The 13085-nt window shown below is 35.1% G+C and overlaps 1 protein-coding gene across 2 annotated transcripts in view; it reads right to left on the bottom strand.

Moving 5' to 3' along the window:
• Window positions 1-1658: 1658 nt before the first annotated feature.
• Window positions 1659-13085, bottom strand: part of GPBP1 (GC-rich promoter binding protein 1) — a 71287-nt gene continuing 59860 nt past the window's right edge. For both annotated transcript variants that reach the window (XM_021701847.2, XM_021701846.2), the window contains 2 exons: window positions 7082-7184; window positions 1659-2616 (listed from right to left, as the gene is read on the bottom strand). In XM_021701847.2, the coding sequence (XP_021557522.1) occupies window positions 2458-2616; window positions 7082-7184 (262 nt within the window). In that variant the 3' untranslated portion in view covers window positions 1659-2457. The remainder of the gene's footprint in view (window positions 2617-7081; window positions 7185-13085) is intronic.

Genomic DNA, 13085 nt, shown 5'->3' with positions numbered 1-13085 from the left:
ATATAAATAATTCTAATCCTTAATATAAAGCAAATAAGATACAATTTTTGAAATACTATTTTAAACCCATTACCATAAGATTTTTGCTCATTAATTACATTTCATACCAAAAGGGGGGGGGAAGTGCTGAGAGAAGGGAGGTAGTAATAAGAGAAGAATTACAAAGGAGGGGACACCAAAGAACTTCTGGGGGTGACAGGTATTGTTCACTACCTTGATTGCAGTGATGGTTTCACAAGTCAAAGCTTATCAAATTATATACTTTAAGTGTGTAGTTTACATCAATTTATACTTTAATAAAGTCGATTGTAAAAAATAATCTGCTGCCGAGAAACTGAGTATGAAGCAGCCCAAAGTACTTTTTTTTTTTTCCCCAGACCTTCATGGCCTATTCTGAGTTCAACAATTCCACACTAGATGTGCAATTTAACTAGTTTCTGTACTTATGAGCTCCCTTTCAAACAATATGGTCCAAACTCTTTACCAGCTACCCATTATTCAGAGAGCAAGTTAAAATTATGCTAAGCTTTATTTCTATTGAAATACTTTGTATGGATCCACCCACTCAGTAACCAAACTTGTTGCTATCATTTAGTAAGAATAACACCACTGTATCTTACCATGCTTACTAAACACATTCGATTATCAATGCCATGAATGCACAATAAACATTACTTAACTGCTGATGAGAATTAAGGCCAAAAAAAAAAAATTATCTGAATATAAAGCAGAAGATGCCAGAAAATTTTTAAGAAATCTCTTCTGAAAGCTATTAAGTGGAAACAGTTAAGGTAGATTTTTAATGTAAACCACATTTCTCAGGTCCCTTCTAGCTTATGGTTAGCAAATACATTTCCCATCTGATAGATTTCATTAATCTGTTAAACAGTGCAATCTAAGAGTCCCCCAAACATTCATTATGTGATACTGACAAAGCTTTGTCAAAGCATAGATGTAATAGTACATTTAACACTAGGTGACTGGACTGCATTGTGGTATATTATATAGTAAGAATCTATTTAAAAAGGTAACTTTAAGACCTATTTAATACTTTGTTACCACTCTAACTCATCCTCTGAGTTTTGTGGGGATGAAATTGTGCTTTTGTTTTAATTTCCCCATCACCACCAGTCTCAGTGTGAACAAAAAATCTGGCTTCTCTTGAAAGCTGGGGAGTTTGGGCAGGATCTTGAGGTAGAAACAGCAAAAACACTGCGGCCTTCTGAGAAAATACAATTTAAAACAAGAAAAAACTCTGATGATTAGCTTAATCTAATGGAAAACCTACATTCTTGCTCTGAGATTACACCCTTTACAATCAGCATATATTTAAACATGGATGCAAATGGAATGAGGAAAGCTATAAGCAAACACAGATAAACAAAACCAGAAAAATCGAAATACAAATATACAGAGCCAAATTACTCTTCCAGTCAGCAATGAAACAGTAATGATTCTAAAATATGCAAGTGAAAAATAAAGTGACTATTTAACAACATTCATTTAATAAACTTGTTAAGCATTTGATAATAAAAAGGATTTTTTCGTAACTTTTTTTGTAAACTAAGAAAGTAATCAGTATAACTTTGTTTTAATAAGTAAATAAAGCATATTGTGTTTAGAAACCAAAACCTTGAACACTAGAGAGAACAACAATATTCTGAAAATCCAGTTTATTTTCCATGTGTGGACAGATCCAGTCAGTGTGATCAGTTTTTCTGCATGTGTAATAATTTATCAAAATAAGTTTTCCCACAAGACTCTTCCATCAACTCTGAAAGTCCTGGTCTGACAACATATCCAAATAAAGTTCTTGAAAATCACCTCTTAAAATTTGGAAGAAAGTGTGTCAAGTCTTTCCTGTAACGTTTACCGAACTACAAATGGCTAAAGAGCAATTTATGTTTTAAAAGGTGACTAGTACAACACTTGAGTTCAGGAAATTAATGTTTTAGTGCACTCTGCTCCAGTTTTAGCCAACATGCTACATTGTCCTTTTGGGGGCGGGGAGCACAAAGTGGACTTGAAGATTTCCATTGTACGAAAAAGATAGGACTCTGCAAGCAAAACAGTGTAAGCTGCCTTTTTTCTTAAGACCTGTTCGACATTTTAAGACAGAAGCTTTGCAAAACATTACACAATTTTTTTATTATTAAATGAGAAAATCTCATTTGTTACATCGTCACATTGCTAGTCAGAGAAATGCTGCAGTGATGAAGAAAGTCAATGCTGGATCAACCAAAGTCCTCATTTCTACAACATTCATTTACAAAGAAATAATGTTCAACACAGCCCAACACAACATTCTTGGTTTTCTTCATAGTGAAGTCCCTCAAAAAAATCATCTTCTAATGGGGTATTTTACTACATAAATTATAGTTCTTCATTTTTACAATTCACCCCAAACTGTATGAGAGATGTATCACACTAAAATTTCTAAAGCTGTTAGGAAATCCTTCACACATCGTCATCATCTGATGTGTCACTGCTACTTGTTTCTGTGTCATCATTCTCAATAGTGGGTTTGAAAGTGCTGTTTTTCCAGGGTCCAAACTTGAAGTCACAGATGAGGCCATTTTTCAAAATACCATTTTTCCTCAGACCATTCTTCTGTAACTAAAATATCAAAAATAAATATATTAAATACATAATCTATCCTCCAGGGGTTACTTATAAATTAAGAATACTGTAATAATTCAATGTTACCACGAATACATTAATAAAATTGTATTCTACCCTGTATCATTTCTGGAAAACTAGTTAAATACAGTTAATTGATCCAACTGTTCTAACGAAGTATTTCCAAGGAATAAATCCTTACCTTTTAGAGAACCACAATTAACATCCACCAAACCAAAAAGTAAGTAAAATTAGTGTTTATTATTAACATAGCGGAAAGAGCACAGATTGTCAATCCAGACAGGGTAGGTGTGGACATAACCCTATCACTTGTTAAGGTACCAAATAACCCTTTCCAAATTTTCATTTCCTTAAGTGAAAGTCGTACTAAATACCTTCAGGTGTAACCAGAATAAAATCAGCAGCCATTAAGCTTTAGCTGTTATTTTTATTATTCTGACCAAACTGGACTTTATTAACACACCCCACAAACTGCTTTATTCACACTTTGCAGAATAAGTAGAATACAAACTATTCCAGTAGGTAAGTATTCAAATAAGGTGAACAAAATAACAAAATCAAATAAAGCCCTTTGCTTAGCCAGAGAGATTCTAATACTGAAAAAAAAAAAAAGTCTTCCATTTCTGAAAATGAGAAATCAGAACTAAAGGGGTTAGATGGTAATAAGTAAGAACTGGGCCCAAAGATCACAAATTGGGGGGGGGGTGGGGAAAGGGGTGGTTAATCCAAATTAGAAACAATTTAAAGACAAAAAATTAAGTTACATTAATAACGGCAACACTATACTCTCAAATAACTCTGGTCTTCTAAATTTCGTTCATGAAAAATCAGCCTCTGGTAATTTACACCAAAATCTCTAAATACAACCTTCTATAAGGCCAAATCCACCTCTATATTATTATTTGGGCCTGTCTAGAAGTTTCACATTCTAGAGGGTTTTTTTTCTTTTTTTTTAATCATTAAATCTTGAGTATTAGGTTAGGATCCAAATGAAAAGAGCCGCTTACATCACAGCTAATTTTGTTATAGACTCTGACAAACAAGAAATAACAAGTCTAGAGTCTTAGCCCTCAATTGTCCTTTTGCCCTATTTAATTCTCTATTTTCCATAGCATATTTCCTTTCTACCTAAATTATACAATTTAAGCTACCTCCCCTTCACTTTGAACAAATGACCTCATACCACCTTTACGGAGAAAAACCAAAGCCCATGTATGTATCCCCTGGTGTTCTCAGCCACTGTGATGATTACAAATACACCTTGACCCTTTCTTAAAGGTACACCTTTACCATCCCCCAAAGTTCTATCCTTGCTTTTCACATACTTATCATCAGTGCTGCCTCATCTTTCCACAGTCTGAAATCAGCTGGAGAACTTTGATTTTTAAAAAAAGGGGGGGGAGAAAATCTTTTAAAAAAAGAAAAAACCCAAATCTTTTTTCTATTTTCTCTATAAATGTCTGCACTGTTCCCACAAACATCTAACTTAGCATGTTCTTTTTAAAGGCCTCCTAAAAAACCAGCTCCTCCTTTGCTCCTGTTTATAATGATACAATTATCAGCTCAAAGGTTAACAAACTGGTAAATCCATACAATGGACTACTACTCACCAAACACAGGTGAGTTTCAAAAGCATAAAAGCAGCCAAATCTAAAACTATACAGTACTTGGTTCAATTACTGAAACATTCCAGAGGCAAATTATGGTGACAGAACACAAGTCAATGTCTGCCAGCGACTGCAGCTGGGAGTAAAGAATTGAATGCCAAGGGGGATGATGGTTATACATCTGTCACCTGTCAAAACTCATCCCACTCTGCACTTGAAAGTCAACGTTTTTATGTAAAATACAGTATAAAAAAAAAAAGACAAAAAAATCTCTTAAAACTCTTACCCATCATTAGCTTCACAATCATGTTATGAAAAATAACATGGTTCACTAAGAACTTCTGAATAAAAAATTTAAATTGGGAAGGAAGAAATATGAAATTGGAAAAGAAGTAAAATTATCTGTTCACAGACATGACCTTATATGTAGAACACCCTAAAGATTCCACACAAGAACTGAGAATATAGCAAAGCTGCACACTGAAGATCAACACACACAAGTCAGCTGTGCTTCTGTAACAATAAATAATCCGAAAAGGAAGTAAGAAAATTCTATTTACCATAGTATTAAAAAGAATAAACACTTAGAAATAAATAAGGAATAAACAACCAAAAGGGGCCAAAAATTTCTACAATGCAACTCTAAGTCACTGCTGAAAAAATTTTAAAAACACCAATATATATGTAAAGACAGTCCATATTCCTGGATTAAAAGCCTTATTATTAGGATATGAATATTACATCCAAAGCAATCTACAGATGAAATGCAATCCCTATCAAAATCCCAAAGGTTATTTTCTGCATAAGTAGAAAAACCCATCCTAAAATTCATATGGAATCTCAAAGGATTCCAAACAGCCAAAATAATCTTTAAAAACAACAACTAAGTCGGAAGTTTCATGCTTACTGGTCTCTAAACATTTCAGAGTTGAAGTCATCAAGACAATGTGGTACTGGCAAAAAATCAAACAGAAAAGACCAGTGGAATAGAAAGCCCAGAAATAAACCCTTGCATATACAGTTGATCCCTGAACAATACAAGGGTTAGGGGCACCAACCCGCCCCCTCCACCCCGTGCAGTCGAAAACCCATGCATTACTTTTGACTTCCCCAAAACTTAATTACTAACAGTCTACTGTTGACTATGAAGCCTTACAGATAACAGAAAGGCAATTAATATATATTTTGTATGTTATATATATTATATACAGTATTCTTACAATGCAGGTAAAAAAATGAAAATGTTAAAGAGAATGATGAGAAAATACAGGTACAGTACTACAATCCTAAAAGAAAATACAGGTACAGTACTGTAAAAAAATCTGCATCTAAGTAGACTCATGCAGTTGAGATCTGTGTTCTTCAAGGAGCAATTGCATACTCAAATGATTTTTGACAAAGTTTTGACAGATATATCCGAAAGAATGAAGGCAGGTCCTTACAATACAAACAAAAACTAACTCAAATGGGGGCGCCTGGGTGGCTCAGTTGGTTAAACGACTGCCTTCGGCTCAGGTCATGATCCTGGAGTCCCGGGATTGAGTCCCACATCGGGCTCCCTGCTCAGCGGGGGGCCTGCTTCTCCCTCTGACCCTACCCCCTCTCATGCTCTCTGTCTCTCATTCTCTCTCTCTCAAATAAATAAATAAAATCTTAAAAAAAAAAAAAAAAACCCTAACTCAAATGGATCAAAGACTTAAACATAAGAACCAAAACTATGGAACACTGAGAAGAAAACACAGGGGAAAAGCTTCATGACATTCAGTTTGGCAACATTTCTGGAGTATGACAGTAATAGTAGGGGAACCTAACTAAAAAAATAGGTAAACAGGACCTCATCAAAAATTTAAAACTTTCATGTATCAAAGAATATAATCAAAAGAGTAAAAAGGCTATCTATGGAATGTGAGCAAGTATTTGTAAATCATATAAGAGTTAAAATCCACAATACATAAAGAAGTACAGCAACCTGATTAAAAATGGGCAAAGTACTTGAATAAACGTTTCTCCAAAGAGGATACACAAATGGCCATGCTCAACATCACTAACCAATACTAGGTGCAAATTAAAACCACAGTGAGATACCCACTTGGCAACCATTAGGATAGCTACTATCGAAAAATTAATTAATTCTTGAGCACCACTGGTGAGAATTAAGATGGTACAGCTACTGTGGAAAAATGGTATGGTGGTTCCTCAAAAAGTTTAACACAGATAACCGTATGATCCATCAATTCCAATTCTACAAACATTTCCTAATACTCTTTCAAAAAAGAAACTATGGAGACAAAAAACAAGATGTTTCAGAACTTGAAATATTTTTATGCAAGGAAAAGGATAAAAGGTGAAACTATATGGGAAGCTACTGATGCTTTTTACTTATCCCCGTACTATAAAAAAAAAAAAAAAAAAAAAACAGTCGGGGCGCCTGGGTGGCTCAGTCGTTAAGCGTCTGCCTTCGGCTCAGGTCATGATCCCAGAGTCCTGGGATCGAGCCCCGCATCGGGCTCCCTGCTCCGCAGGAAGCTTGCTTCTCTCTCCCTCTCCCACTCCCCCTGCTTGTGTTCCCTCTCTTGCTGTGTCTCTGTCAAATAAAATCTTAAAAAAAAAAGTCTGGAACATGACAAATCATAGACATATTATTTATACTAATTCCTAAGCACTGCAGACCAGTTTAAAACAAAGGCAATTCTGACATATACTGTGATGACTAATAAATTCCTAAAGAGAAAGGTATAAAACCTCCCTTCCCTTAAAAAATCCTTAGTGTAATATGTTGTTCTGATTAAGGAAAGGCAATTTAAGGTGAACCTGTATGATCCAGGTCTTCTCACCTGTTCACTAATAACTTGGAATTCTCTCATTTCATCCTCAGTTAAGGGAGCACATGTTTCATCATTCTCACTGTCTTCTTGCCAGCCCATCTCCTTTAACAATCTGAAAAGAAGGTAGGTAATAGGAAATAGGTAAATTCAGAGCTTCACCCAAGTAGGATAATACCATTTACATTGTGTGCAAGAAAACACCATCCAGATCCATTATACAAAGTCCTCAAGACAAAAGAACTTGTTGGGGCGCCTGGGTGGCTCAGTCGTTAAGCGTCTGCCTTCAGCTCAGGTCATGGTCCCAGGGTCCCCGCATGTGCTCCCTGCTAGGCAGGAAGCCTGCTTCTCCCTCTCCCATTCCCCTGCTTGTGTTCCCTCTCTCACTGTCTCTCTCTGTCAAATAAATAAATAAAATCTTAAAAAAAAAAAAAAAAAAAAGAACTTGTTTACTCTGTGCTTCCAATCTTTCTGAAAATGAAAAGGTAGTTAGATAAGATTAAGAATGAACTGTGCAATTGCTTTAACTTTGTTGGCAGAGGTTCTCCAGGCTGGAAATTTGCATAAGGGTCTCTAGCTCAGAAACTAGAAAAAAAAAAAAATTGTTAAAAACTTAAACTAAAAGTAAAAGCAATAGTCCTCCTGGTTTTAATATCATCACAATCTATCATATTCTTAGCTACTCATTAGGTTTTTTACTTTGAAAAGGCTGAGCTATCTTATCCTCTACCTTGCATTTTATAGTGTATTTACCTGTTGATATCACCTCTAAGGTGTATGCCAGTCATCAACCTCAACACATATTTCAATGTGAAAGGAGCATTGTTGTTCTACAGTAACAGAAAGACCACTTTTTAAAAAGCTCTTAACTAGGATCTAAGTAAGTAAAATAAATATGGTTATTCTGTTTTCCTTCCATCCTAGGCAAAGAGAGCTTTAAAAAAAAAAAAAAAAAAATCACATGCACTCCATTTTCAGGGAACCAATGATTTCTCCCCAGTCAGGCAAATATGAAAATCATAGTCATAGCTGATACATTTGACTCAACTATTTCAAAGTTTGTTTCTTATACAGCCACATATATTGTATTGGTCTGTACTGGTTTTTTTAATAATTATCTCTCTTAAGTATGTTACTTTATTTATACCTACTCATCTTTCAACTTGAGCCTGCCACAAAGATCTTGTACCTTTTCAAATAATCTCACAGAATATCAGTGCTCAGAGAATCTGAATAAAATTTAACACAACACCCATATTTTACATGTAAAGAATCAAGATGATGTAAGTAAAATAACCTGCCTACTTGATGGCAAAGAAGCAAAGAGAATTCTGGTTTTCTCCTTCCAAGTTAGTTTATATTGCACCAAACCCTCTAGATCAAAATGTCACAATCGTTGTCAATTACTATTTCTCTCATTCCTTTTAATCATTTAACACTTCTTTTCCAACACACCGTCTTCACTCTTTTAACCTAGACAGCTTCCTATGGAATGGCATTTTCATTCCCAATGCCACCTAGTTCATAGTCTAGAGATCTAGACTGGTAAAACAATCTATTTTTGCTAGATCATTTGTTTCACAATTAAAAACTGAATGTTAACTAAACAATAATGCAAATGAAACAAATTATTTCAAATTGTATAGAAGACAAGCATTCCTAAATGTCCAATCTCATACCTTTCCCTTTCCTTCCAGTAGGTGTAACGGTTAACTGTTTCTGGAATAGCTTTCAAAACAAATACTTTGCCCCATAGTTAGTAATATACTGTGACAGTGATCTGTACCTTTGTTTTTTCATTAGCGTTTCTCCTCATTCTCTCAAACTATTACCAAGTCACCCATACACCTAACACTTTCATGATACCCTCTGCTAAGTGTTTCCAATTGCTTCCCACTTCCTAAAGAACAAACTCCTTAACTTTAACACCATTACCACAAATTCAAATTTCTTACATTAGAAAAAGCATAAGTTTAGAAGCAGAGGACTTCCTACTCTATCACACACAGGTATATAAGCCAAAGGCAAAAACCTTCACTTCCCTGAACTATTTCTTCAAATGAAGAAGCTTGAATAGATCTCGAAGGCTCTGCCTCTTCAATGTCATCTCTAATTCCATTAAGGACTACACACTCCCTCAAGACACCTCACTCACTGCCCCTAAAACAAACTAGGTTATGTATTCAACCCTAAATATCCCTTTCACACCTTCTTGTCCTATTAATGTCTCACCTTTAAAGATTTAATTTAGCTCTGAATTACTCCTTCTGATTGGTACTCAAGCCATGAGATCTATCCCAAACTCCCTTGAATTTCTCTGGCACTCATTTGATGCTTTCAACAACTACCCCCCCCCCCCCCCAACCCACCTGCTTAATGTTCAGGCTACCCTCACTATCCTGATGATATACTGAAACTTGACAACAAAACTAAGAATATATGTGTTTTTAATATTTTATATGTTTCATTATTTTTCATTTTAAGTTTTAGTTTACACATGTGAACTAAGAATTGTCATCCTCAAGAACTATATCACTGGCACCTGATTTGTTAAATTCAACCTATGCAAGTACTTAATACGCACATAACTTAAGAATCACAAAGTTTACAGGAAATCTGAAGCCAGGGAAAAGAAATATCACTCCATTTTCAGAGAAATAAAACCTAAAATCTAAAAGAAGGCATTAACTTTGTTACCTCAAAAAAAAAAAAAAGTAATAATATGTATCTGTAGAACACTTAGAAACATACACTATACAAAGCACAAAGAAAACTCAAGCTAAGAAATTTAAATTAAAATGGTTCCCAAGTAGTAACACATTTACTTCCTCTTTTTATTGATTTGGGATCCTTTTTAGCATGTGCAACATTTCCACAAAATAATATAAAGTCTTTAAAACAGAACAAAACAAAGACATATAATGAAATATTCATTCAGGTAGTCATCACTGATAATCTCTTTATGCAGCATGGGTTCCCCACCAACCGTCCTAGAGTTTATTCCAATTTTGGATCTCCTCTTCTTGCTCTACTTGGCTTAGTTCCTAAATCCTATTCTCTCAATTTTCTGTTACTGGTCAGCAGAGGACCAAACTCTGTCAAGGTATGGAACCTGTCAAGTCTCTCTTCCCTGCATCTTCATGAACCAAAGAAGAAACCACCAAAATGCTTTCTACACTATGTCTGCAGATGAAGAAATAATAACATTAAATCATTCATTATAGGTATTGGGGTTATAAGAGTATTTTCTAAGTAACTGTGGCTCAACCTTCATTTGCCACAAAATACTGAAGGCAAATACAAAAACAAAAAGGTACTCAAGTTTCAAAGGTACTTGACTATTTAGTAAAGTTTCAACTTTTACTACAGCCTTAACAGTTTCTACAAGTAAGTAATTATTTTCATTCTTTTATTGCCTATGCTGTATTTCCCTAAAAAAGATTTTTAGAATTCATCTTTTACTATCATTAGAACATATGGTTTGTACACTTTCTCTGCACAAGACTTATTCTTTTCTATCAACTGCCTGACTAGAAATATTTAAATGACTACTGGTGAGAATGGGAACTGGAAAAACATCTTTGGGTACTAACATGGCAGAATCTGATTAATTATGTGTGCCATTTGACCAATCAACTTCATTCCCAGTAGTCTCTTTTATACACACACAAATGTTTAAGGATATAATAAAGGATATTCACATGAGCACTTTTTTTTTTAAAGATTTTATTTATTTATTTTGAGAGAAAAAGAGTGCAAGCAGGGGGAGGGGCAGAGGGAGAGAATGAATCTCGAGCAAACTCCATGCTGACCACAGAATGCGACAAGAGGCTTGATCTCACGAGCCTGAGATCATGACCTGAGCCAAAATCAAGAGTCAGACACTGAACTAACTGAGGTATCCAGATGCCTCACACGAGCACTACTTGTAAAAAAGAAACACAGGGAAGGATCCCTGATCAGTAGGTAAATAGTTTCATGAATTATATCCATACTACAGAATAGTGGCTTCAAAGGAGGTATACAATGTTTCTACTAGAATGGGAAAAAATACTGAAATGTCTACTTACACCTATCTTTTCAAAAAGGAGTTTCTGCACGTATGACATTGCAACCATTACTTGGCCTACGATCAGAGTCACAAGTCATAAACTGTATCATGAGGTAAAGGGAATCCTACCCTTTGGGTGGGAATAAAAAGTGTGGTTACTGATCCATTCATACTAAATGCATAGTAACAAAATACAGTTTTGCCCAAACAAGTAAATTTAAAGATACTACCTAGTTAAGTTAGCTTAAAATTAATCTAGTTAAATTAACTCTCATCAAATGGGCATTCACATTTATCATTCACCCAATAAATTATTTGTAAAAGGAAGTCCAAGTTGGTATAGGAGGATTACAAAATTAAAACAAATGCCTATATTCTCATATACAATAGTTATAGCCACATCTAAAAAGAGCAAGACATGGTCTGGTAAAGGGGAACAAAAACCATCATGGAGATAAAGAATAATGTATGAATTGGGCCAGAAAGACAAAGACATAAAGGGGTCTATAATATAAATTTTTAAAAGTTATTCCACAGTAGGTATAAGCCTATGTGCCCACTGTCCTAGAATTAAATGAAGTTCTAAGAGAAATGGCATGAAACTAAACAGAAAGTCAAGTCAACCACCTAGGCTGTTAAGTATCACTCCACACTGAGCCTGGTCCTAAAGGATGTTTAAAAAAAAAACAAACATTTTTTTTTAAAGATTTTATTTATTTATCAGAGAGAGAGAACACAAACAGGGGGAGCAGCAGGCAGAGGGAAAAGCAGGCTCCCCCTTGAGCAAGGAGCCCTGACATGGGACTCGATCCCAGAACCCTGGGATCATGACCCGAGGCGAAGGTGGACGCTAAATAGGACTGAACGACCCAGGCATCTCAGGATGTAAAAATTTTTAATGGAAAAAAAATTCAATCTACACAAAGCAATTACAGGGTAATATATGACCATATAACTGTACATATTAGCATTTTATTGCTTTAGTAGTTACACTGAAAAACTGTATAAATATGTATGGAACAAAGCCTATACAAATGAAAACTGTAAGGGCATCTGGGTGGCTCAGTCGGTTAAGCATCCACCTTCAGCTCAGGTCAGGATCTTAGGATCCTGGGATCCAGCCCCCACAAAGTGCTCCCTGCTTAGAGGGGAGTCTGCTTCTCTCTCTCTCTCTCTCTGCCCCTCTTCCAGCTCATGCTCTCTCCCTCTCAAATAAATAAGGTCTTCAATAGAAAAAAATGAAAATTAATACTAGTATATATGGTAGAGAGGGTAAGTTTTGGTGCCATAATTTCTCCCTTCATGGTGTTTGAGTTAGATCAGCTGAAGTATATCTCTATACCACAATTTAAGCTTTAATAAAAGTCTGCTTAATTAAAACAATAAAAAAATCAAAAGGAATTAAGCAGAAGTCCTTAAGTCCTTCATTTACTAATGCTGAACCCTGTGGTTTATTTTAAGACCACATGAAGGGTTAAGAAATTTCTACAATACCTGCTCTTACCTCTACAATCCTAGAAGAAGAAAACATAAAAGTTCACTCTAGACTTCAATACTCTTCAATTCTTAAACTTGAGTTCCCTATTTAAAAACTGTTTAAAGACTGTAATAATGGAAGCACAAAGTGCTCTTGAAAGTTTGCAATAAAAAATAAATCACATATTGAGACAACTGGATATCCACATGGAAAAGGATTAATTTGGACCCTTATACCTCACACCATGAACGAAACATGCAAAAAGGAATAAAGGGGAAAAAAATCTGATAAAATGACTTCACCAAATGTAATGTTTTTATATTTCAAAGGGCACCACTGAAAAAATGAAAAAACAAGTCAGAATGGGAAAAAATATCTGCAAATTATATATGATTATGGACTTATATTAAAAAAATATATACAGGGCGCCTGGGTGGCTCAGTTGGTTAAGCGACTGCCTTCGGCTCAGGTCATGATCCCGGAGTCCC

The sequence above is a fragment of the Neomonachus schauinslandi genome, chromosome 7, assembly GCF_002201575.2.
Source record: "Neomonachus schauinslandi chromosome 7, ASM220157v2, whole genome shotgun sequence".
Taxonomy (NCBI): Eukaryota; Metazoa; Chordata; class Mammalia; order Carnivora; family Phocidae; genus Neomonachus; species Neomonachus schauinslandi.
Note: the sequence above shows the minus strand (reverse complement) of the source record. Positions and strands in the feature narration are given on the sequence as shown.